Genomic DNA, 25,520 nt, shown 5'->3' with positions numbered 1-25,520 from the left:
TCAACGCCGTTGCGATAGAGACAGAAAACGCGGTGCCACGTTGTAAGTGGGCCACAAATATGTTGACCCGGATTGCTTAGATGGAATTTTTCATTTTTCATTTTTATCTAGCACTACTAACTCCGCGCGCTGCACAAAAAAGTTGTTCTTAAGTGATGTAAGGCCTGTTCGATGTTTTTTGGGTCAAGTAATGATTTAAAGGTGAGTGGGTCACGTTTTGATGAGAATCAAAGGAGTCATATTAAAATAAAATAATTTAATTAAAAATAATAAAATATAAGCAAATATAACTTTGATTATAACAATAATAAATTATAATAATATCGAGAATTTTGATCTTTATGATTTCTTAATAACTAAGATTTATAATCATTGATATCAAAATTATCATTAAAATTCTTTCAAATTCATAATGACTAAGATATTAGAAGTTGAATGAGAAAAAATAAGATCAATGACAATATAGTTATCCAAACCGACTCATCACCAGCTCATACTAGTTTTTACCGGTTTGCCACTGGTTTGATTTGAACCAGTCCAATGATTGAACCAAACTAGGTCATTGGCTAGTTCACCAATTTTCCCGGGCAGTTCAGTTTGATTTTTTTGTTCATTATATATGAGATGCATTTGTGAGAAGAGGAAGAATACTAAACTAAATTAGCCAGATACGCAATTTTATATGCATACACACAATCGTACATAGCGCCCAATGGTGCATAATTATTATTTTAGATATTTGTGATTTTTAAAAATGATGTTGGTTAGTTATGTTTTTTGTTTAAATACTTTTTTCTACAAGTGATTTTGAAAATGTTGATTATGTTTGGATTTTATTTATTAAAATCACTTATAGATATATAAGTACTGAAAAGTAATAAGATTAGGTAAGAAAAATACAATCTAGTATAATTCTTATAAGTATTTATTATTTTTATCTAAATATAATTTTAATTTAATAATAATTATTATTAAGGATAGCTAGGAGAGATTTTTGCTATTAGGGTGTGTTTGGATGAAACCAAACCGTGGTTTGGAAAAGTGATTCTGGAGAATAGATTCTGTGAAGAATAGATTTTGTAAAAAGTGATTCTGAGAGTGAGAGTGTTTGGATAGTTGTTATCAGAAACACTTTTTATATATACAAATTACTTAAAAAAATACATAAGTTAATATGATAATACACAAAAAAAATATTTTTTATGATAATTTTAATTTGAAGGAATAAAATTGTTAATAATATATTTTTTACCAACATAATTAATAATACATAAGATAATATAATTAATAATAATTAATGTGTATATATATTTATAAAATATAAGATTAAATATGTTTATCAAAAAATATGTTTATAAAAAAAATACAAGATACATATCATATAGGCTCTCACACTCTCTCTTTTTTCTCTAAAAGCAAAATTTTTTGCTTTTTCCAAAATCATGTTTTGGAGTCAAAACCATGGTTTTGACCCAAAACCATGGTTTTGACCCAAAACCATGGTTTTGGTTTTTAGAGGAGGTGTTTGGGTGATTGACACCCCAAACCATGGTTTGGGGTGTCACCCAAACACACCCTAAATCTCCATCGAGAATTTTCAGTTGCAAAAGCTACTCCTAATATCTTATCATCGGACATGTGACTGAGACTGAAATCATGGTTTACCAGAATTTCAAAAAATTTAGCCAAATGAGATAAATAGATTACATAATTATCTATCTAGAACCCCACCGCTTAATCAAATAGGCACTGTGTAGATGTTTAAAAAGTTAATTAAATGTTAGCAAAAATTAATTAAATTAATTATTCATAACATCAATTAATCTAAAATAACCCATTTAATCACTGCCTATATAGATGAAAACCTTATTATTGTATTGCAGTCAATCGAAATAATTTTTAAAAAAATTTATAAATTTATGAGTTGTCTTTTTAGCTAGCTCCTGCGAGGATGCTGAATTTGCCGGGTTACTAGCTTACTGCGTTAGTTTTGTGTATAGAAGATAAACAAGATTATTCATACTTATTAATAATGGCATGTTTAATAATTTTTAATATTTTTCATATGTTTTGTATTGATAGTTATTATATGACCACTGTATATATACTCCTTTCATCCCTAATATAAAATCCATTTAACTAATTTGATTAGATTAAGGAAGTTAGGTAAGTTAGTTAATTATAAGAAACATGAACGTTTTTCTTAAAATACCATAATTATCTTTCTTAATAACCCATCTTTCTCTTCTACTTGATTATGGCTGATGAAGTATCCATAGAGATAATTTAGAGAAAATTGATAAATTCAAGAAATGAGTCTTATATTTAGGATCAAAACTAACTCAGTAATTGGGTTCTATATCAAATAACGGTAGAGTATGATAATTATTAATAACACCTGATTCATCGAGCCAAAACCATATACGACAGCTGGGTGATTTTTTTTTTTTTTTTATAATTCCAGCGTTCATATGAATGTGAATTGTGTAAAAATATCAGCGCATGCCACGACGTGATGAGTAATACTCCTACATTCCATCAATGTGGCGGGTAATTAAATCTTACATTAACAATCAGAAGAATAGTTCAGACAATTAAATCAGCATCGTGGAAAGATAGATCGAACACGACAAGCACTAACCAAATATTTCAAGTTATAACACAGTATTCCCAACTCAGGGACGTCAAATCGTTTTCCAGCACACGCGCGAGGTGGAGACGCATTGATCGCAGGAGTCTCGTGCGTGAATCAAAGTGACCGGAGCTGCAGGTTGCCGAGCAGCGGGCAACAAAAACGCTACAAGGGCAGCAGATAAGGATCATCCTCTTCATTTTATCGTCATTTTTAGCATTCTTCGTCTTTATTTTTAGTCACATTATTATCTGGGTGCTTGTTTGGTTGAACGAGGAGAAATCATACAAGCTCGTTGGAACACAAAAGTGGGCGTAAATTTCAATCATCACCGTTTGGTTAAGCAGGTTTATGAATTCCTGTTTAATCAATGATAAGGGGTTACTTTTACGTTGGAAAAACTTCGACCGAGTTGAATGTAACACCTGGCATGGAATTATTATCACGCTACTCTAAATCTGAAAGCCAGACAAGCCAGTTTTTAGCCACGCGGTAGGCTTTTTATGTAAGTCAGTTTCATTATCAGTTATCTCACCTGTATTATTTATTTTAATCATCCTTATCGACATGCCTCCACAAGATGCATCACAGACTTTAAATTAATGGTTACATGCCAGCACTAGAAATCCCCTAACCGGCGTAATAATTAAAGACTCTTTAAGCATTTCTTGCCGTTGACTTGTTGCTAAGTGGTTTTGGGTCAAAGTTTCAGAGTCTGTGAAAAAAACAGAGCACGCCATAAGAGTATGCAGGCAATCGTGAAGGCAAGAAAACGAAGAACCATACGACGTCGTATGAAACTCCCCAGGGGAAATTCGTGAGGGGTAAAGGCTCATCCAAGTGTTTTTTAAGACGCCTAGCGCTTTGCATGGCATCCTTCTGAATTTCAAAGACTGAAAGGGAGGGGCTTTTCCCCCGTGAATGATCCCAAATAGAAAATTAGATAAAGGAAAAATTTCCAAAGTTGGTTTATTTAAAACAAATCATACTTTTAAGAACGAGAATAAATTTAACACGCCTAAATGCGGCAGATTTTGTTGGATTTTAATATATAAAGTTAAATAACTAATTGATAAATATTGAATAAATTAATTAATCGAGTTATTAGTAATAAATATGTGTTGATTTTCTCAAAATATTCCATTTAATCACTGTTTCATCAATAAATTTTTTAACATGTGCAATTAAAATTATAAGATTTTAGGAATTAAGATATAAATACAAAGTAGATATTTTTACTAACGTGGCTGCTACGCAGCTCTGCAGCTCATCACCAGTGTGCCATCGGCAATCGTGCATATGAGCTGCCACATCCATTCGGTGTGGTCAAGGAGAATTTGTAGACCATATATCATCAATCCGGGCCTGGTCAAAAAACAAAACAAAAAGGCCTCGTTCAACGAAACCCGTTGGCCATGGTCAAGGAGAATTACAGACCATATATCATTTTATATCGACAACTCATTATTATGTGTGGAAAAAAATTGTTTAGGGCTTTGTTAAATGAGAAAAAACAACTAGGGCTTCAGATAAAAAGAGGACAAAAAAACAAAAACAAAAGGAAAACCTAAAGGGTGGAAGGGGGTCCCGGGTCCGGGTGGAGTCGTGAAAGGCAAGGCTATAACTAAGGAACGCAAAAAAGACAGAAAATTAAATAAAAATATATGGAAAAAAGGATTTAAGATTTGTTAGAAGGAGAGGCTCTTCTTCATACGTTTGATACTGAGTATCCGAAACTAACAGAAATTATACCTTCTCTCGCGTTCTCTCTTACTCACCCCGCACCCCCACACATCGCACTCTCTCAAAACAAAACCCTATTTCCCTCTCCGAATACGATAACCCCATTCCGCTTTTCCACAATCATACTTGTTTTATTTTCATCTCTAGTTCTTTCGCTGAAAAACGCATCCCTTTCAGTCAGCAATTCGCTTGGCGGTTTTTGATAACGGTTACGTTTTCTATCATCCATCATCAATCTCTGCGTTTTGGGTTAGTTCCTTGTTCATTTATTTCGTTCTCTTCCTTTTTTTTATCGAACACTCTCGCTTTCCAATTTTTCTAGAATTTTCCCTACTTTTTCCCCTGCTCTGTAACCCTAGGTTCTGTATGTTCTTCATACTGATCAACAATGACCATGCATAGGTTCTAGGGTTTCAATTCTCGAATTTTTTTAATCTGCGTTCGACTCTAAACTCTTTGTCTCTACTAGGGCTTGTTGGCGTCTTAAAATACGTAGGTGCTCTGGTTTGGTCATCAATATTTGGACTCTTCCTTTGATGTCTGGACTCCCAATTGTTTATTCTCTCTTCGCTGGAGGAATGAGGCATCTCTGAGTATATTACGGCCATCTGCAAATCCATCTTTATCTGAAGATGGCGGCGTGGAGAAGCTTTTTCTTCCAACATTGCCTTATATAACACTCTCCTGCTTGGGCATGCGTGCAAGGATATGTTCTCTGCTTCACTGGAGAATTTGCTCAAGGATTCCTTGACTTCATACATACGTTAGTGTATTTATTTGGCAGTTACTTTCTTAAATCTGCGATAACTTTGATGAACAGTTGGTTGTCTGGTCGGGAAGACTGTAGATTTTGTGCGGAAGCCTAACAAATCTTGCCAGGTTATTTTGCTAAGGTGTTGCTTCCCTGAAGTCAAGCTTCTGTTAACCAACTATTGGTGGATACTGATTTGTCTATTAATCCATATTCTGAGCTGTAGTTCTACTGTTTCCATTTGGCATAGTCTGTGCTTAAACAGAGGTCTTTTTTACCGGTTCTGGCATATAGGATAAGGATGAAGGGCTAGGATTAGAACCAATAATTGCGTGCAAAAGTATAATATTTGCTCAAGGGGGGGTAGAGGTGTTGAAGAAGGTGCATGTGCTTCTTGTGTTAGTTCTGATCATGTTCAGTGTTCGTTATGGAACGAAGTGAACCTGCATTGATTCCAGAATGGTTGAGAGGTGCTGGAAGTGTCACTGGGGCTGGCAGTTCAGCCCACCATCCTGCGTCTTCCTCTACTCACTCGGGTATTTTGTTATAAATTCTCTAATTACGTTGTTATTTAATTTTCTGTATAGGCTTTTTGTGAGATATTCCTTTAAACGAATCAATATGTGTGCCAGATTTAATTGTTTGGAACTCATCCCAACTGCATTGTTAGTATAAGAAAGTTAACAGTATAATCACTGTTGTGTAGATGCTTCATCTGCTGCTCAACACACAAGGAATAGATCTTCTAAGAGTACTATTGATTTTGATAGCCCACGCTCTGCGTTTCTTGAACGGTCATCTTCATCAAATTCTCGGAGGAGTTCCGTCAATGGTTCTACCAAGCATGCATACAGTAATTTCAACAGAAATCACCGTGATAAGGACCGTGATAGGGAGAAAGAGAGACTGAATTTTGGAGATCACTGGGATCGTGACTCTTCTGATCCTTTGATTAATCTCTTTTCTGGAAGAGTAGAGAGAGACACCTTGCGGCGTTCTAATTCAATGGTTTCTAGGAAACAGAGTGAGCTTTTGCCTAGAAGAGTTGCAGTTGATACAAAAACTGGGGGCAACAGTAACCATAGTAATGGCAATGGGTTACTTTCCGGGGCTAGCATTGGCAGTAGCATTCAAAAAGCAGTGTTTGATAAGGATTTTCCCTCACTTGGATCTGAAGAGAAGCAGGGGATATCTGAAATGGGACGAGTTTCATCTCCTGTATTGGCTGCTACATCAAGTCAAAGTCTACCTGTTGGTAGTTCAGCTTTAATTGGGGGGGAGGGATGGACATCTGCACTAGCGGAGGTACCTACAGTAATTGGAAGCAATAGCACTGGGTCTCTAACAATGCAACAACCTGCTTCTACAACTTCTGGGCCTGCGGCTCTGAGTACAACAGCTGGTCTTAACATGGCTGAGGCATTGGCTCAGGCTCCATCCCGTGCTCGTTCTGCTCCCCAGGTAGACCTGGGTAACTATATCATTTTTTTGTTATTTCTATGTTTGCACTGCATGTGTGGTCAGTTAATAGCATCTTCATTCATTTTAGGTGTCAGTCAAAACTCAAAGGCTTGAGGAACTGGCTATTAAGCAGTCAAGACAGTTAATTCCAGTAACACCATCAATGCCCAAAGCTTCGGTAAGAAGATTGGTTTTGACATATTTTATGGGACATATATGGCCGTTTTGTCACTTCTGTTTGTGGATTTATCATGTAATTAGATTTTTAATAATACTTCTATATTCCAGATCTCCATATATTTTTGTTTTTCCCCCCTACATGTAACTGATTGTTTACGTGTTAGATGTTATTCCTTTTTTTTTGGGTTTTTGTGCCAAGAAAATAACAACATTGTTTTCAGCTATCAAGGAATTACATATGCAAAATTAGGTGATGTGGCTTTTAGCTAACAACGTTGGTTTCTTTGCGGGTAGAATTAATTTGGCTTTATATTAGAGCAAAAAATGCAATTTTGACATTTTGCTTGGCCTTTTCTAACTTGAACATATTTAGCATGTATTTTTGACATTACATGTTCAATATACTACCTTTGGTCCTTAATATAAGACCCTATTTGACTTTTATTTTGGTCCTAAATATAAAACCCCAATCCATTTTGTCTCTCATATTTATGTATTTTTTTTCCAAGATAGTCCTTCTAATAATTGTAGTTCTAGCCAATATAATTAATTAGCAAGGATATTTTAGGAAAGATAACATTTATTTATTACAAATAACTAACTTAACTTCTTTTCTTAATCTCCTCAAATTAATCAACTGGATCTTATAATTAGGACCGGAGGTAGTATATTCAGAAAGAACATATTTGACTCTTCTATTTGATTGTTTCTTAGACAATTCACAAGCTGTTTATTTTTATGCGTTCTCATCATAGAATAGCCATGTGTAGAGGTGTTACGGGGATCTCTCATTTTGTATTAGAATAATAGTATTATGATATCTTTCCTTATAATGTTATAGTATTTTTATTTGTCTTCCACGTAATGGAAACAGTGACTGATTGGGATTCTAATCCTTAATCATGAATCAAGTTTATTATGTAGCAGAATTGATTGATTAGCCTTTATATTTTTCTGGAAAAAAGGATTATATTAGTCAGCTAAATTCATGTGGTGGAGCATATTATAAGTAGAGGTTCTATTTGATTGCCGTTGCATCTCACTCTTTCTTTCTGGCTATACTTTTGGGACTTGATCCTGTTCGGTTACTGAGAATTGTAATCTGTCATGAGTGGATGTCCTTTTTATGATTAAAAAAAAAACTTTAGAAGTCTTGGCTACGATTTAACATGGTGGGCGTAGACATTCTAGTTTCCACACTTGAAAATTTGGTAATTTAGTGACGCTTTCCTCTCAGGTTCTTACTTCTGAGAAATTAAAGCCCAAAACAGCAGTCAGAACTCCTGAGCTGAATGTTGCTGGCAAGAGTGGGTCACAACAACCCTCATCACTAAACATTTCCAATTTATCCTTTCGTGGTGGAAATTCTAAGTCCGATGCTCCAAAGACATCTGGGAAGTTTACTGATCTTAAATCAGTTGTGTGGGAAAATGGTCTTTCCCCCACTTCTAAGGATGCTTCATCTCCAACAAATTTCTCTAACATCAAATCTGGAAACAATCTTTCTGCTGCTTCTGCAGCTACTTCTACACCCTTGAGGAACCCCAATAATCTGAAATCTTCCACAGACCGGAAGCCAGCATCAGTGGATCCAAAATTAGGTTCTACTATGGATAAGAAGCCTTCCTTGTCTCAAGTACAGAGTCGCAATGATTTTTTCAATCTCATTAAGAAGAAAACTCTGATGAACTCCTCTACTGGTAATACTGATTCCGCCCCCATCCATTCATCTCCTACAATGGAAAAATCTGCTGAATTAGCTGGGGAAGTTAGTCCTCCTGCGTGCCCCCAACCTCTTGGAAATGTTGCTGAAGTGACTATCAATGGTGATGCCCCTGAAGGGACTCACAGATTTCCTGATACCGAAGAGAAAGATTTTGTTCAAAGTGATACTGTGTATCCTGACGAGGAAGAGGCTGCATTCCTTCGTTCACTTGGGTGGGAGGAAAATTCTGGTGAGGATGAAGGCCTTACAGAAGAGGAGATCAATGCCTTCTATCAGGAGGTGAGCAACACTTAACCCTCCTTTAGTTTTTCTGTTGTTTGGGATTATCATAAATTGGATTTGCGAGGTTTCTTTATTCATTTATGAACCAGATCGGCAATAATGTGTTTTGCATAGCTTGTAAATAATACAACTGGCTAGAAAATTTATACTTTATTATATTCATAGTGTTGTCATGCTTGGCATCAATCTATTTGTCTGTTGTCAAGCTTTTCTTTTGCCAATGAATTATCGAGCTTTTCTTTTGCCAGTGAAGGTTAAGTAATTTGTGTTGAGTGATTTTAAAATTATAATTACGTGCCCTACAAAATAATATTTGGCGAATTGCAAGCTGCGGATATTTAAGAGTGGGGGTGTTTGTACTGGAGTTTCAAGATCGTACTTGCGATTTGCGAAATGCCTCTGTAGAAATTGGTTGCAGTGATCAACAAAATCAGTTTTGCTTATTCTTTGTTGATTTTCTGTTTTTCAGTTCATGAAGTTGGGTCCTGCAACCACGTTCAAGCTATGCCAGGGCATGCAGCCAAAGCTGTCCAAGTTGTTTGAACCTCATGCAACTAACTTGTGTGGAGCATCAGCAGAATCAAGCTCTTCTGATTCTGAATCAGATGCTTGATGTAGTTTTATCATGGATAATTGATCCAAAATTCAATTTTTGGTGGCAGATGGCCAGTTACGTTCTTCCCTTTTGCTTTGAGAGAAGGCGGATGATGTGGGTTGAAGGAAGAGGGTGGGTTTTGAAACCTGCATTTTGCAAATATGGGCAATAAGTTACAGGTGCCTCAATCCTGCCTGCATAACCCTTTTTTCTTTTTCAGTCAAAACTCATAGGTTGGTTGGCTAGGCATAGCGTAGGGGCTATTTTGTCTGCTTTGAAGGCGCGGGGCAATTGCATCCTTTTGGGGTATTTTGATCTTTTCTTTTCTTTTCAAGAGGGTTTGATTTTACGTGATAAAGTTTACGATGTTTTTGGTCAATTTTACGGGAAAAAAGGAATTGAAGTTTACTTTTAATCTTAGATCATGTTGATATGGTATTTTCCCCATTTTAAGCCATTATATTCCTTGTGTACTCTGTTTACAGTATGAGAAAAATGGTCAAAAATAACATGAATGAAAATAAAAAAAAATTCATAAAGTTCAAACCCTCTTCGCTTTTCTTTTTTTTAATTAATTTTTGGGTCCAAAAAGGAAAGAGAGATGCAGAAGAAATCGCTTCGTCAACATTAACCCTTTTTTGGGACCAGCATCACCATTAACACTTGAAATATTACTTTTTTTTTTAAATTTTCTTTTAATTTTCATAATGATAATAATATTGAGCCGGCCACAATTTAACTCTCGGCATTAAATTGACCCAATGCGTCCTTCGGGTTGGGCTCTACAAGAGGGGTGGCATGATGTTTAGACTCGGCCCGGTGCCGCTTGAGACACGAAGTGTGCTGTGCCATTGGGCTGGTGGAGAGGTCTGCATGGCCAGGTTTATCCCGCCCATGTGGGTTACTTGGAGTACTTTTCTGTGAATATTGATCCATGGGTTTTATCGTCTTTCTTCCCATATTTTGTCCAAGAAATTGATTTTATGATTGTCAGGGAGATATTATAAAATAAATTTTTTTAAATTTAAAATTTAAATGAAAAGTATATTTAAGCTAACTGCTTAACCTAATATATTGAAAAAAATGATGTGCACTATTCGTAATTGTAAAAATAGGTTATATTTTTCATTCTGACGTTATTTTTTTAAAAGGTTTATTTAAGGTGAGTGTAATTATTTTCTTTTTCATATTTTTTAATTTGTATTATTGTTTTATTACCCAGGTCAAACTCCACCTAGTGCCAAACCGGGTAAGGAATGAAGGATGAGTACAGAATATTTTTATTGGACGAGATCAATTCCAGCCTGGCCAAACTTGTGAATACCAATTACTACACTCAAGTATTGCATCCTTTATGCTCCAATGAACGACAGCATTTAATCTTAAACTTTATCACATATTCGCGTGGGTCGTTTGGTTGTTATCTAGAATGTCTTAAGAAAGGGGTCTCGCCAACCGCTTTTCTACGTTCCACCCCCTCATTTTCCAGTCAACAACTACTTTTAGCTCTCCTGTTCACCTTTTATCTCCATATCCACGTGCGATGCGGTTCATAATTTCTTTTTTTTTTTTTTGAATAAAACGGTTCATAATTTCTTGGTTGAACTTCATTTCGAAAGGATACAAATTGCTGAATACGAGCTTCGCCCCGTGGGAAAAATTTTACCCATCTTGATGGACCACAGATTTTATGGTATCATTGTATTTTATTACCATCCAAGTATCTGTCTAGTTGTTATCTAAAAAGGTTTTGTTCCCATACTTCTTCATATATATATCTGACCAGTCTTAGTGAATTTAGATACCAGTGTACAAATTTAGATAAATGCCAAATATAACATGATAAAAATGACCACCTCCAAAATTTTAAATGTTACATCAAATAGTAGTTTCAGCTAATATACATAATTAGTAATTATATTTGAAGGAATATAATACTTATTTATTATAAGATAACTAATTTAACAAACCCTCCTAATATATTTAAATTAGTCAACTAATTTTTATATCAATGACTGAAAGTAATAATGTATACAAAGCTACTAAATAATTGACTTAAATTATAATATTTTTTATAGAAATTGTTGAAATTACGAATAACGACCATATGGATTGCCTCCTTGTTTTGAATCCTATTGTGGATGGGAAGTCCAATAAACCGGTTAACACGGGTTTAGTCAGCATGCAAGCAATCAAGGCTTTTTTTTTGGGGGGGTGTTTGGCCGAAGGAGGGGGTGTTTGAAATTGTTGATTTTACAAAGAGAATCCTGACCTGAACTAGGAAATCTCACCTACGGAAGTGTTTGGAACACCACATAATCACTTTTTATAAGCACTTTTTCGTAAATCGAGACAAATTCCTCCACGTATTTACTTTGTATACCGTAAAATATTCTTGAAACATGGTTTTATTTTTACCCAAATACTTTTTACATCTAGAATCTACTGAGAGAAACTTTTGAAGGGACACATTAGAAAACAAAAGAGTATGCTTTTAGAGTTTTAATTGAGAGGAGGACCTCAACAGAATATGGTTCACTTAACCACCTAATTAAAGGGGATGTGTGGCGTGAAATTTAATCCCTTTTATTAGCTACGTAGACGCGGGCTTACGCTGGAAACGAGTTGCATGATTTGTTTGAAGTTTTTCTATTTCTACATCTTATACTTACTAATAATTGTTGATTACTAATGATAATGATTAATTAATGATGAACAACAGTGATCCACTACTCAACTGATAAAAAAAATATATTTATACTCCTATTGCTGTATCGCCATTGTTTATTTTTTCTCTTCTTTTTTTTTTTTCCGGCCAAGAGAAATCGCTATTGTTGCCGGGGAACATTTTGGACCCGAGGGTACCGGCGAGGTGATCGTTCTAAACATGCCACGTGTGAATTCATATGCGGTGTACGAAAGCAATCGTATGGCGGCAAAGCACTGGAAAGTACTCTCTTATAAAAATATCTGTCAAAACGAGCCTCCCTCACTCCTGCAAGAAACGCGAATCTCCCTCCTTTATTTTTTTGCCCTTTTCTTTTTCTTTTCTCTCTGCCCTCGAAAGCGACATCGAACTGCGAGAAAACAAATTAGTCTAAAAAACGGATCCGAAAGAATACGAACCAGAATAACTGAACCCTAACCCTAGACCGGGGCTTATCCTAACCTCCCCCTCACACTGTGCACGTGAATACAGAAATGATGTCCGATTAGATTTTTAGAACCAGGGTTCTTCACTGTGGTAGGGGCAACCTGAGCGAGGTTGGAGCAGGACATAGGATAGGGTTTGGATTTTCAACGATGGTATGCTTAAGTGGTTATTTGGTTTGTTTCCGGCGATGACCGGGGGCCGATGTCACCGGAGGAAGAAGGTGAAGGGCAGGGGTGTGGAGGGATATTGCGGAACCGAGGGCATGCCTTGCCCGGTTTCGAGGGTTCCGGTTGAATCCCCGGGGACCCAACCGGAAAATTCTGATAACGCCACTGCACTTGAAATTGATTACTACTCGCAGGCTATAAAAGCGCTCAGTGAGCGCTCGCCTTTTGATGTTGCGGAAGAGACTTCAACGTCGACGGTGCCCACACTGCCCAGTGGGTGGGCAAGCTTCTTAAACCGCCATTCTGAAAGTCGCAGGCGCCACAAGAAGTCCCATTCGGGTGCGGACAAGAAATCGTCTAGAGCATGTGATAAGTCGCGTAGTTCAAGCATTTGGGTTGAGACTGAGGATTACTTTAGAGACTTGAAATTGCCGGACATAGACACCTTGTTAGAGGCATCATCCTCTTTTAGTTTAGCTGCCCGGAAGTGTCTTTCTATTCCACCAGTGGGAAATGCTCCAAGGTCAAATGTAGCTAGTTACGAGGATGACAAGGAAACTGATGGGAACCTAAATAGCGAAGATGTCAAGAATGAGGACTGTGTCATGGAAAGTAACAGTGTTGCTGCTGGAGTTTTAGCTCAGGATGACAAGGGTCATGATACTTTGAATTCGTCTAGTAGTTTAGAATGGCTTTTAGGATGTAGGAATAAGATTTCTCTCATTACTGAGCGCCCTTCAAAGAGGAGGAAGGTTTTGGGTGTTGAAGCTGGGTTGGAGAGATTTTTTATGGCCAATCCTTGTGGTGGAGACTCTTCTCTGTGCCATTATTGCTGCAGGGGTGACACCAGTAGAGAGTCCAATCAATTAATTGTCTGCGATATTTGTAAAGTTGCAGTTCATAAGAACTGCTATGGTGTGCAAGATGATGTAGACGAGTCTTGGTTGTGCTCTTGGTGCAAGCAAAAGGATGACATTGATAAAATGGCGTATCCTTGCGTGCTTTGTCCAAAGAAGGGCGGCGCTTTAAAGCCTGTCCATAGACATGCGGAAAGCGCTGGGTCTGCGCAATTTGCTCACTTGTTTTGTTGTTTGTGGATGCCTGAGGTTTATATAGAGGATTTGAAGAAGATGGAGCCTGTTATGAATGTAGGAGGAGTCCAGGAAACCCGAAAAAAATTAGTCTGTAATATTTGCAAGTTGAAGTTTGGCGCATGTATTCGATGTACCCATGGTATGTTTTGTTGCCCTCTGGTACTATCCAATTATTTTTCGTAGGCTGGTATTCTGGAGACCATTCTAGTGTTGGGGAACTGTTGATCATTATGCATCTGTTAGAGCTCTGATTCGCTGTATTATGTCCATTAGTTCACGTCATTAGTCACATCTTTGTATTTGTCTATAATCAAGGGATTTTGGGGCACTTGCTAATGGAAGATGGTCTGATAATTTTGTGCAATTTCAAATGTTGTTTGTGTTGCGAACTCATTTTAATGAATGCAAGTGGTTTTATCCAATGCTGAGTAGCATTTGATCCTTCCGTTCTATGTTTTATTGACTATTTGACTTTAAAGGTCTGTATCAAGGTGCAGGCTGGTCAATTCATCACCATTGCAATGTTTTAATGCGAAAATTTTTGTAAGTATAGCCTTAAACTGTTAGAACTGCAGTGATCATGAATGCAAACATCAGAGTGAGCAAAGGCTGAGAATTTAAAGTCCAAAACAAGAAATTTTTGCTGACTCAGACTACATAGAGAGATCATTTTATTGCAATGGTTTAACTTTCAATTTGGTTAAATGTTTGAGTAAACTTATTTATTTTATGATAAACCCGTGTTAAGTTGTGGCATATCGATGCGATGTTTCCAGTTCAAGTGGCATTTTGTTAGACCCAGTTCTCATTCATATCTTTTATGCAGTCTTCTATGTTTGTTTTCTTCTTCGTCTGCGAGGTTCTAAGTGTGGTACGCCAAAAGAGAATTTATGCATTGGTTCCCATTACTTCATAGTGGCCAAATACATTGAAATATGAAGAATCTTTTAGGTGGTGTTCGGTATGTGGATTCTCTAGTTTGCCAAGCACTTAAAACCTATTAATAAGATGTTTGGATATAGCAATTATGTAAAATTTAAAACTTGTGTGCTGTATATATTCCAAATCTATAAGTAGATTATTTATCATTATTTATTTTGTAATTTTGTACATCTCATGATCCAGTCCTTCATATAGAGGGTTGAGAGTCGTTAATAATTATGATGCCTCTACACCAAAAACTGCCCAAGTTTCTCTTTTGACTAGACTTTTTTTTTTTTTAATTAGAGTACAAACTTGAAGCAGGGAAGTCCTTTTTAACCTTGCTTCTAGTGACATTTAAATGACCGTGAGATGGGAGATGGGGCTATGTTTGAAGCTAAAGTGGAAATAGGATGTTCATGGATTTGGTTTATAAAGGTAGCTTCTAGTCTTACTTCATTGATGTAGACTAGATGTGTCTTGTGATTTGAATCAGTCTTTCGGCTGGTGATAATGTCACACCCAATTCATGTTGCCGTTCTGGTCTTGTTTTTGCTAATTCACCTTGGGCCTTAATGCATAACATCTTCAATATGAAGGGTGAAAATGGCCAAAGCACGTTATTGGTTTGGACTGCATCTGTTGTATAAAGCGGAAAAAATCTCTGCTTAAAATGGCAGGTTTGCAGCAGAAACAATTCATTGTCTGTTTCTACTGTGTTATTGCAGCAGAAAATGTTTTCGTTTATCTTTGCCTGGGCTATTGCTGTTCAATTTGACTTTGAATGATCACACACTGTTCTCTTTCTTTGTGATTGGATGATGCATTGATTTTATTGCTCTTAAGGACTATTTTCAGCCTTGTGATATCATACTTCATGTAAACAGCAGTGTGATATATGCAACTGTGGGGAAATAATGTTCTGTAACTGAAAGCTGGGCGTTAATGCTCTTAAAGTTGTTCTGAAAACAGCAAAGAAAGTTACATATTGGTATATATGTTTATCTTTTGTGGTATAGCATTTCTTGTGATGGTTACAAAGTGGATTACAGAAGCAGCCCTCTAGAATGTTTACAAAAAAGTTCTATTGGAGGGGTTTGTAGTTGTGTACAGAGAGAACATTAGGGAGTCTGATGCGATGGCTAGAAATGCTCTTAGTCTCGGTAACTTTTGTCATATCTATGATCATCCCTGACCTTTCTCTCAAGAGGTGAGGATGATGATAGATTTAGGGAAAATGATTGACTGTTGTTTTGGTTCCGTTTATTTTCTGATATTTTTGTAAGATTGTATCTTTGATGCTCTTTGAGTAATACATTATGTCATAATTATTCTAAAAAGGGGTTTGTACTGTAGCATTTGTGGTTCAGTACTGGTTATGTGGTTTTTCCTCATATAAAAGCTGCTTTTCCCCCAATCCTTCTCAAGTATTGTGTTTTACATATACTTTACAACACCATCAGTTGTTTGATGTATTGCAAGCTGCGTCTGGCGTTTGTTGATTCCATATTTCTGAGTGGTAGTTATATTTGATTGGTTAGCTTTGATGTGTTCTATGGCGGTTGCTGCTGAGGTTCTTCATTGTGTATTTTACACTTCAAGTTCCCATTCAATAGTTTATAACTCCTTGCTGCTGGTTGATGTTACAGGATCCTGTAGGTCTGCTTTCCATCCTTTATGTGCCCGGGAAGCTAGCCACAGGATGGAGGTTTGGGCAAAAAATGGTTATGAAAATGTGAGTATGCTATATTTGGAAGGAAAAAAAATTAATTCTTTTCTCCCCCCATCCTAGTGAAGAAAAGGAAAAGAATAATAAACGAAATGCTTAGGATCATCTTAGGAACGACTCTACATTTTTAACATCATTTTCCTCCTTTGATCACAAGTGTCCCAACCTTGTTTGAGGAATTGATTATTTGCTCTCATGATGTGTCTTGTGGCCAGATTGAGTTGCGAGCGTTCTGTTCCAAGCACTCAGATATACAAGAGAACAGCACCATGTTGCCTTCAGGTGGCTCTGTAGCTTTTGGTAGTGATTTATCTTCTGCTGACAGCCTTCCAGCTGGCACACAGCAGAATTTGAAAATTGGTTGCCAAAATGGAGATGGTACTGGGATAGTTTCTGATGGCAGTCCTGATAAATTGAGTCATAGTGAACCGCCCGATGAAATTTTGTCTGATTGTCAGTTAAATGCTCATGAAACATCAGAATGCAGTGGTTTGCCACAACTAAATAATACAGCTGTGGTGGGGAGGACTGATGAAATTGCCAATGCATCTGACTCCCTTGGTTTTGCACTTGTTTTGAAAAAGGTACTTTGCATCAAAAGTGAATTCATTTGTGTGTTTATCATTAAATGTAATTATCGTGATGTGAATCCTGGGATTGAAAGTTGCTCCTTGGCAGTTGATAGATCGAGGAAAAGTTGATATTAAAGATGTAGCTTTGGAGATTGGCATTTCTTCAGATACATTAAGCGCAAATATTAATGTAAGGCTTAAAATACTGAGTCTATCACGCTGCAAATGGTGATTGAGTGGTTTTTTTTAATATTTTATTATAGTTCTCTTTTTTCCTTCTTTCAGGATTCTTGCATGGCCCCTGATGTGCAAATCAAAATAGTCAATTGGCTAAAAGCTCATGTATATACTAATGCATTTCAGAAAAGTTTGAAAGTCAAATTCAAGCCTGCCAATTCATCCAAGGATGAAAATGGAATCATTGATGGTTCTGATTCTTTACAGATATCAGATTCTGAGTTGCCAGATCCTGTTGCTGTTAAGTCAGTGCCTTCAAGGAGAAGAACAACTGGTAATATCAGGATTTTGAATAACAAAGCGATGTGTTCATCTGGGGTGGTGTCTAGAGAGAGCGGAATGCCAATGGACAAGTTCAAGGGAGGTCAATTTGAACATGAAAATTTGGAAACATTGAATGAAGCGTCCATGCCTGATGCAACTGAAATGGTAATTTTGCGTTGTAGTAGTCATCTTTTTCGAAGCCTAATTAATCCATGTTCTGGAATTGCTTTTGTTAAGAGTTTCACTCTTCTGTGGTTCACTCCTCCCTAATCTGTATTTGTCTTTGATTATAATTTTATTTTATCAATTTGTGCCCCTTGTACGAAGGTTGTGGTTCTGAACTGAAAGACCTGCTTATCAAATGCTTGGTCAGATTATTTGCTCATCCAAGATTGGGAACCATCAAAGAATTGCTGTTATGGGGGTGTTTGGCAATAAGTAAAAGTGCTTTTAAAAAGCACTTTTCTACAAAACGAGGCAAATTCCTCCACATATTTACTTCGTATTCTGTAAAATCACTTTTAAAACCATGGTTTTGTCTCCACCTAAATACCCCCCAAAACTCTCTCGTTTCATGCTCTTGACCTTTCTCCAATTTTAGTGAATGCTTGCTTTAGAACGCAATAGGTATTGAGGGAATGGTGATTCATCTTGTGAATGCTGTCTCGCAATGATATTGTTCGTATTTGGACGGTTGGTGATGCTGTATGAGGATATTTTAATTAATCTTGGCTAATTCATTAAGCATTTGGTTGTTATTTGGGATGTTAATTTGGAATTTAGGATTATGTTATGAGTGATATGTTGGGATTTTGTAATATCTTATCCCATTGTGGTGTCGTAGTGGGATTTCCCCGTTCAATATTAGTGTTTCTGGGGGGCTCTTGTAGTTTACTGGAGCTAGGGTGTTCAAGTTTTCTGCATATAGACATATTACCCATCAAAGGATTTTAACTCATCATTGAATTTGAGTAGTTATTTTGTTGGTTCCCAGTTCCTCGATTTTCATCCAACACCAATTGTTCTTGATGATATTTTGACTTGGGAATGAGCCAAGTTGTGTATAGCTTTGATGGTCGTTTGATGGGTGTATGATGTTTCAAGTTTCTAATTTTTCTTATCTATTTACGTGTTCAGTGTATTCTAATTACAATGTGATTCTGATTGGAAGTTTATATGCAATATTCACTTAGTTCATGTACTTGTTGCAGTCAAAATGTGAGAGGTATTTTTATATTTTAGTTTTGACTTTTGTGAGCTTTCCTATGCTAGTTGCTCCTCTTAGATGGACTATAATTTTACTTTTTATAAATTTTTTATTTGCGTGTATTTTTATTTTGTGCAGAAATTAACCAAGTCTGAGGATGCTTCTTTTGACTACCAAGGTATGGCTTCCTAACGAAACTTTAGTCGTGAGATACAAGCTTATGTCTTCTTGCTAAATTTTTCCGCTTTAAACTACATGGTTTTATGTAGGATGAAATTTGAGATTTGATTTTCATTGCAAATTTGTCTGAGCTACTTATATGAGTACTTATGGATTATTGTGGTGTACCTATATTCAAATTTGGTTTATCTAGTTCCATTTATCTTCATCTGGTGTTTCTCTTGCTGATTTATTTACATTGTATAACATTATTATGCAGGGAATGCCGATAAACCTAGCAAAATAAGCTTATCTGGAGGTGTTTTGGAAGAAAAGCCTGCTAATGCTTCTATTTTTTCTGATCACCACCATTCTCCTTGTTCTGCTGCAGATTTACCCGCTTCTGATTTCATGTGAGCTATTGAAATTGGATATACCTATTTGATTGGATTAGACATTTGGTTGTTTCTATTCTGTCAGATTTTCAACTTAGTCCTTACGCTTCATTTCTTTGTATTTAGAAATGCTCTTTTAAATTATTTCCGAGCTAACCCATATGCCAATGATAATCATGATAGTATCTATGAAGCATTGGCGTATCAAATGGAAATCTTCTTTGGCATGTCACCAAAGCTATGTGTGTTTTTAATATGTAACAAATATATGAATGTGATTTAGTCGGGGTTTCTCTGGGCTTGTTATAGGTTTATAGTCATTGGCATTAGGCCATGAAGGGGATGGTGATGTCATTTGTAAGGGGCTCAAGTAAGAAAGAATCTTGAGTTTATCCTGTTTCCCCCTCTGTTTCTCCCATGGATTTTTCTTATTTAAATAATAAAGCTAATTCTTCTGCTAAAAAAAAAATAAAGCTAATTCTTTGTATGAATGAAAGTGAAAATGGAGGTTGTCATATTCTGTGTGCGGGTGAAAGACAGATCTTTCAAGCTCAACCTTTGTTATGTTTGGAATTTATGAGATCCGTTATGGCTGTGATGTGGTGGTGGAGAAATTCACATTTAGTTGATGCCTATTAGGAGTTTTGGTAGCTATGTAGGCATTTTACTAGAGGTGTAATGGATGGTGATGGCAAATCAATCTTTCATTTCTATCGTTGTATCAATCTCTCTGTTTCAATTTAAGGGGGATATAGGTTCCAATCAGCATATTCATTTTCTGTGATGCAGGAAGATTGAAGGAAACTCGTTTTATATTCACCCATACATCCATAAGAAGTTATCGGAGATTCGTGATGGGGTGCTTTCGAAGGATGTTATATGTGAGTTGTGCTTAAACCTTTGCTTTTTTCCCCCAACATCGTTTTTAAGATCAGTCATAGTAGCTTTGACATTTGGCAGGTCAAAGGGAGGAAGAAAATTTTTATTTGGAGGGATTCTCAGGGGCTAGTGGTGGCTCCAGTTTCCAAAATTCAGAAGTAACTTGCAGTGACATCCGTAATGTTGATAAAGTAAATACGAAGCAATTGGTTATGGCTAGAGATATGGGTTTATTAGAATTTTGTCCAAAAGATGAAGTGGAGGGTGAACTAATATATCTTCAGCATAGATTATTGCAGAATGCAGTTGCAAGGAAGAAGCTTGCTGGTATGTTCTCTATCATTGAATTCTTAAGTTAATTCATCAGTTAAAATAATTCTTTATATCCCATCTAGTTTTTGTTAGATCATATTAATATGTGATTATGCTTTCCTTTATAATTGCAGATAATTTAATCTCTAGGATAGTTAAGAGTCTTCCGCAGGAGATTGATGCAACCCACCAGCAAAGATGGGATGCTGTACTTGTTAATCAGTACCTCCGTGATCTTAGGGAAGCAAAAAAGCAGGGAAGAAAAGAGAGAAGGCACAAGGAAGCACAGGCAGTGTTGGCTGCTGCAACTGCTGCAGCAGCAGCATCATCTAGGGTTTCTTCATTGCGGAAAGATGCCTTTGAAGAACCTGTACTGCCGGAGGTCATATATACATGTTTATATTGTATAAAATTTCTGATCTAGGGTAGCATTATTTGTGGCTGTTATTAAGAATCTTTTTTTTTTTTTTTCAGAATTTGTTAAAGCACACTTCCAGTGGAAGGACTGGTGTTTGCTCTCAGCCAATGCCACAGGCTAAAGAAACACTTTCTAGAGGAACTATGTTTAGGAATTCATCAGAAAAACATTCAGATTTGGGTCTGCCAGATGCAGATTTTTCTAAGGAGCATCCCAAATTGTGTGATATCTGTAGACGATCTGAAACTATATTGAACCCAATTCTCATCTGCTCCGGTTGCAAGGTTTCAAGGCTGCTGCTGCAAACCTTTTTGTTTTCCAGGAACTTAGCATGTGATCTGTTATTCTTAATGGAGTTATTTGTTTCAGGTTGCTGTTCACTTGAATTGCTATCGTAGTGTGAAGGAATTTACAGGTCCATGGTACTGTGAATTATGTGAGGATTTATCATTCAGAATATCTGGGCAACCTTCTATAAATTCCTGGGAGAAACCTTATTTTGTTGCGGAATGTGGGATATGTGGTGGTACTACTGGTGCTTACAGGAAGACTTCAGACGGTCATTGGGTCCATGCCTTTTGTGCTGAGGTTATTCATGCTCCTTTTTTTTTTTTTTTGGGGCCAGTTTTTCCATTTTCAATGTCTTACTTTGCTGAAGTGTGACATGCTTATATTTATAATATGTTCTAGTGGGTTTTTGAGTCGACTTTCAGAAGAGGACAAGTAAATGCTGTTGAAGGAATGGTATGTGCTTGCACCAAAAATATAATTCCTAAGGTTTTGGAAATATGTTACTTAAGACATGCAACTCCTACCTTGTAAATTTGAGCATGCAGTTGCTCTGAAACTTATTTATATCGGTGAATGCCAGGAAACTGTGTTGAAAGGAGTTGACACTTGTTGCATATGCCGCCGCAAGCAAGGTGTATGTTTAAAGGTAATGATGACATCCAAATTCCCCCCCCCCCTTTTTTTTGATCTTATAGCCACAGGCTTTTGAATGAATTATCTTGATTCATGATTTCTAACCAGTTCCATATATGGTGACTGCAGTGTAGTTATGGCCATTGTCAGACCACATTTCATCCATCCTGTGCTAGAAGCGCTGGTTTTTACATGAATGTGAGGGCTGTCAGTGGCAAGCTGCAGCACAGGGCTTACTGTGAAAAGCACGGTTCAGAGCAGAGGGCAAAGGTCTGATTTTTTGTTTACTGGTAAAATATTCTTATTGAAGGTGGGATAATTGTAGCTTATGTCATTGTTTCTCAATTTGTCAGGCTGAAAGCCAAAAACATGGAATTGAAGAGTTAAAAGGTATCAAGCAAATTAGGGTAAGATTTCTCCTTCCATCTTTCCTCGGAAGTTGCTCTTGATACATTTGTTTGAAAGGTACATTTGTCATATCTAATAATCTGAATCTTTAGTCACAATGTTTTGTCAATATTTGGATCTATCTGTAGCTCGCCTAAGTTTTTCTGAATATTAGAACATCAGAGATAATAAAGGAATTGCAGCCGTTCTGCTTATTGAGGGGATTGGAAGGTTTATGGTTTTTAGTTGGACGTCTAATTCTTGGGCAGTCAAGAGCCATAGAAGATAAATCGTCGCATGTGTCTTTAATCTCAGTGCGCATGGAATGCTTTGGGTAGTTATTTGTAAATGAACGCTGCGCTGTGCGCTGTGCGCTGTGCGCTGTGCATGACTCCATTTTTTATGTGGGGGGTTTCAACAATCAACAGAACTCTGATGATTTTGTTCATTAGGAGGTTACCTTTTGTTGTCTTTATGACTGCATCCATTCTTGGGAATTGATTAATTTTTTAAGAAAGTTTTCAATATGTTTTCAAGAGATCATGATTGTAGCCCTTCTCTAACTGATGTTAGGATGAAAATCCTATTTTAACCTCGTAACCTACAATAAATAAAGTGCCGACTAGATATGCTGGCCCCCGGGGGGGGTTGGTCCAAAGGTTAAAAGTGATGGAAGCTTTGAACTCCAAATAACTGTTCATGGACTATAGCGCTAGGCTAAGGACCATGGCAATTGTACATGATGATTGTCATGGTTACTTTTTTGTTGTTGTGATTGCCACTTTGTAAAGAGTGTGGGCATGTATTCATAAAATAATGTGAGCACAGCCTCTGTCAGAAGCACAGACTGTCATGGGTGATGCAGCTTGTTTAATATTTCAGTTAATCAAATTGCTTGGGTGATTGTGTGAATTCTTTTTGCAGGTTGAGTTAGAGAGATTACGTCTCCTGTGTGAAAGAATTGTCAAACGTGAAAAGATAAAGGTAATTCTTGTAAATTATACCGCGAAGATGATGTACTCCATTGGTGCCGTGTATTTGAGATTTGTTCGTTTATCTACCTTTGCATTTCAATAATATTGAGTATGCTAAAATCTAGCTGAGATTTCTCTATTTGGTCGTTACAGTAGTCTTACATCTCTCTCTCTCTCTCTCTCTCTCTCTCTCTCTCTCTCTCTCCTTCTTTGTTTTTTTTAAATGCTTGGGTCTATAAATACATTATCCTCAAGGAGCTGGTTTTTGATAGAATTCTCTGAAGAAATTTAAAAAGAAAGGGGGGGTTAGGTTAAGCTTTCTTATATTATTTATATTGATTGAATTATTCTATTTTTGAATTTTTATTGATTGAACAAATCCGATCTCTACTTTTTTCTTTAATTTTCATATCTACCTTTTTTGTATCTATGTTGATTATTTATGTAGTGTTAATACAACAAAATTGCCTGGTTTTTTGGTATACTTTAATTTAAAAATTTAAAATTGAATTGTATTAAGAACTTTATTAATTATATATATTATATATTTGGTAATTATATATCTATATTCTTAGTATTTATTAAGAACTGTCTGTCTTTGTTGATGATTAACCATCCCCCTCATGAATTTACAGCGGGAATTGGTTCTGTGTTCACACGACATACTTGCCTTCAAAAGAGATCACGTTGCTAGGTCTGTCTTGGTGAATAGCCCTTTCATCCTTCCTGATTGTAGTTCAGAATCAGCTACAACATCCCTTAAAGGGAACACAGAGGGATACAGATCATGTAGTGAAGCTGTCCAAAGGTCGGATGATGTGACTGTGGACAGCTCAGTTTCAGCCAAGCATCGATTACGAGTTGCTGTTACCATGGACAGTGACCCGAAGTTGGATGATGACTGTTCAACTTCACAAAGCCATTATAATCATAAGATTCCTGAGAGGGTGCAGTTTTCTGGCAAGCAGGTTCCTCACAGAGCTTCAATCATATCACGAAATCTTTCAGATGACAGTGGATGGAGATCAAAATCAAGAAAGGTGAATTTGGCTGCTGTGTCAGTCTGTGATTTGGATGTCTTAGTTTTTGTGTTTCAATTTCCCTCTTCTTTTTTGTTAAAAAGATAGTTAGAAACGTTTAAAATATTAGTTCTTAGTGGTTGAATTGGATTTGTACCAAGCGCTCATGCCATATTATACTTTACAGCATCAAGAGACATTTGGAAAAGAGCTGGTTATGACGTCAGACGAAGCATCAATGAAGAATTCTATGTTACCTAAAGGATATGCATATGTTCCTGCCGATTGCCTGTCTAATGATAAGCGAACCAAGCAGGATGTATTTACGAGTGAACCAGCGGAGCATAATGGGTAAAGCGACGGATTCCTTGACGTTTTGAATGCCTATTTAAGGCCGACATCCACATCATCGGATACAATTTTGCATGCGGACTATCCGGACATTTGAGGAGAATGGCAAGATGTATCTGGAGATTAGCGACAGGGCTCCAGCCGCTCTTTCCTGGCGTGGCGCGAAGTTGTGCTCTGCTCTGGCGGGGAAGTTCAACATTGCTGTACATTCGTTGAAGAGTAAACTGTACAGTGAATGACCATTGCTTGCTTTTACTTTAGAAGGGCTTGGATTTCATTATACTCATACTCGAGGAAGCACGCAACCGGAGCTTTCCTGCTTGTAACAATACCTGGGAGGATTTAGGGCATCATCACCTGTTTCTTCGTAGAGTCGTTGTACATATGATGACAAAATTAATTTTCAAAGGACTAGTGCTCGCCATGAGATTCATCGAGCATTTAAATTATGTAGCCACCGTCTTTCTCAAAGTTTGTACTTTATATTCAGGCAGAAAATTAAAAATTGTAAGTGCTGTATACATGTTTCGCTTCCTGCATATCTGTTGCATCCAGAGGATCAAGGCTGATTGTCAATTGTAACGCAATAAAAATCAATAAACTAGCATGGATAAATTTTCAATTGAAGCTACTGTGCATTTATTGATGCCTGTAAATGTGTTCTTATGATTGAATTGGACATTAAATCGGCTTGAGGTTTTGTCCGCTCCTAAATGTAGTCTTTTATTGTCGAGTTATTGTCAATGTAGTTCTAAAAAGCTAGTCCAGGTTTATGATGAACTCTGATTTTCCGAACTTGTTAATATATTTTAAGTAGTATATGTATGTGTGATGTTAATTTACTGGTTGTTTAAAAGTGAAAGTAGTAATATTTATTCATATATTACTCATAACGGGCCATGACAAAATTGCTCCATTTGATTAGTTCTTATAATGATCATTAGCATTTATCAATAACATCTAAATATGCCGACAGTGCTATAAACA

At 36.7% G+C, this 25,520-nt stretch overlaps 2 protein-coding genes across 5 annotated transcripts; both read left to right on the top strand.

Moving 5' to 3' along the window:
- Positions 1–2,880: 2,880 nt before the first annotated feature.
- On the top strand, positions 2,881–25,157 carry LOC114731945 (uncharacterized). Of its 3 annotated transcripts, XM_028919204.1 has the most exons (20): positions 12,494–13,924; positions 16,356–16,441; positions 16,651–17,019; positions 17,114–17,197; positions 17,293–17,349; positions 17,452–17,673; positions 18,854–18,893; positions 19,155–19,287; positions 20,059–20,150; positions 20,230–20,475; positions 20,595–20,842; positions 20,935–21,162; positions 21,248–21,466; positions 21,569–21,622; positions 21,750–21,815; positions 21,932–22,072; positions 22,156–22,209; positions 23,114–23,173; positions 23,799–24,203; positions 24,370–25,157. In XM_028919204.1, exons 1-20 carry the CDS (start codon positions 12,679–12,681, stop codon positions 24,535–24,537), a joined length of 4,218 nt encoding a protein of 1,405 aa, XP_028775037.1. In that variant the 5' UTR covers positions 12,494–12,678; the 3' UTR covers positions 24,538–25,157. The 3 variants fall into 3 exon arrangements, with proteins under 3 accessions (XP_028775039.1, XP_028775037.1, XP_028775036.1); XM_028919203.1 differs by having other exon boundaries at positions 17,293–17,673; XM_028919206.1 differs by lacking the exons at positions 12,494–13,924; positions 16,356–16,441 and adding an exon at positions 2,881–2,893 and having other exon boundaries at positions 16,694–17,019; positions 17,293–17,673.
- On the top strand, positions 4,367–9,830 carry LOC114731946 (mediator of RNA polymerase II transcription subunit 1). Of its 2 annotated transcripts, none has more exons than XM_028919208.1 (6): positions 4,367–4,624; positions 4,872–5,662; positions 5,833–6,587; positions 6,676–6,765; positions 8,005–8,772; positions 9,245–9,830. In XM_028919208.1, the coding sequence occupies exons 2-6, from the start codon at positions 5,554–5,556 to the stop codon at positions 9,386–9,388; spliced, it is 1,866 nt and encodes a 621-aa protein (XP_028775041.1). In that variant the 5' UTR covers positions 4,367–4,624; positions 4,872–5,553; the 3' UTR covers positions 9,389–9,830. The 2 variants fall into 2 exon arrangements, with proteins under 2 accessions (XP_028775041.1, XP_028775040.1); XM_028919207.1 differs by having other exon boundaries at positions 4,845–5,662.
- Positions 25,158–25,520: the final 363 nt, after the last annotated feature.

The sequence above is a fragment of the Neltuma alba genome, unplaced genomic scaffold, assembly GCF_004799145.2.
Source record: "Neltuma alba isolate B1F8T4 unplaced genomic scaffold, ASM479914v2 tig00012864_pilon, whole genome shotgun sequence".
Taxonomy (NCBI): domain Eukaryota; kingdom Viridiplantae; phylum Streptophyta; class Magnoliopsida; order Fabales; family Fabaceae; genus Neltuma; species Neltuma alba.
This window is presented reverse-complemented; position numbering and strand designations above follow the sequence as displayed.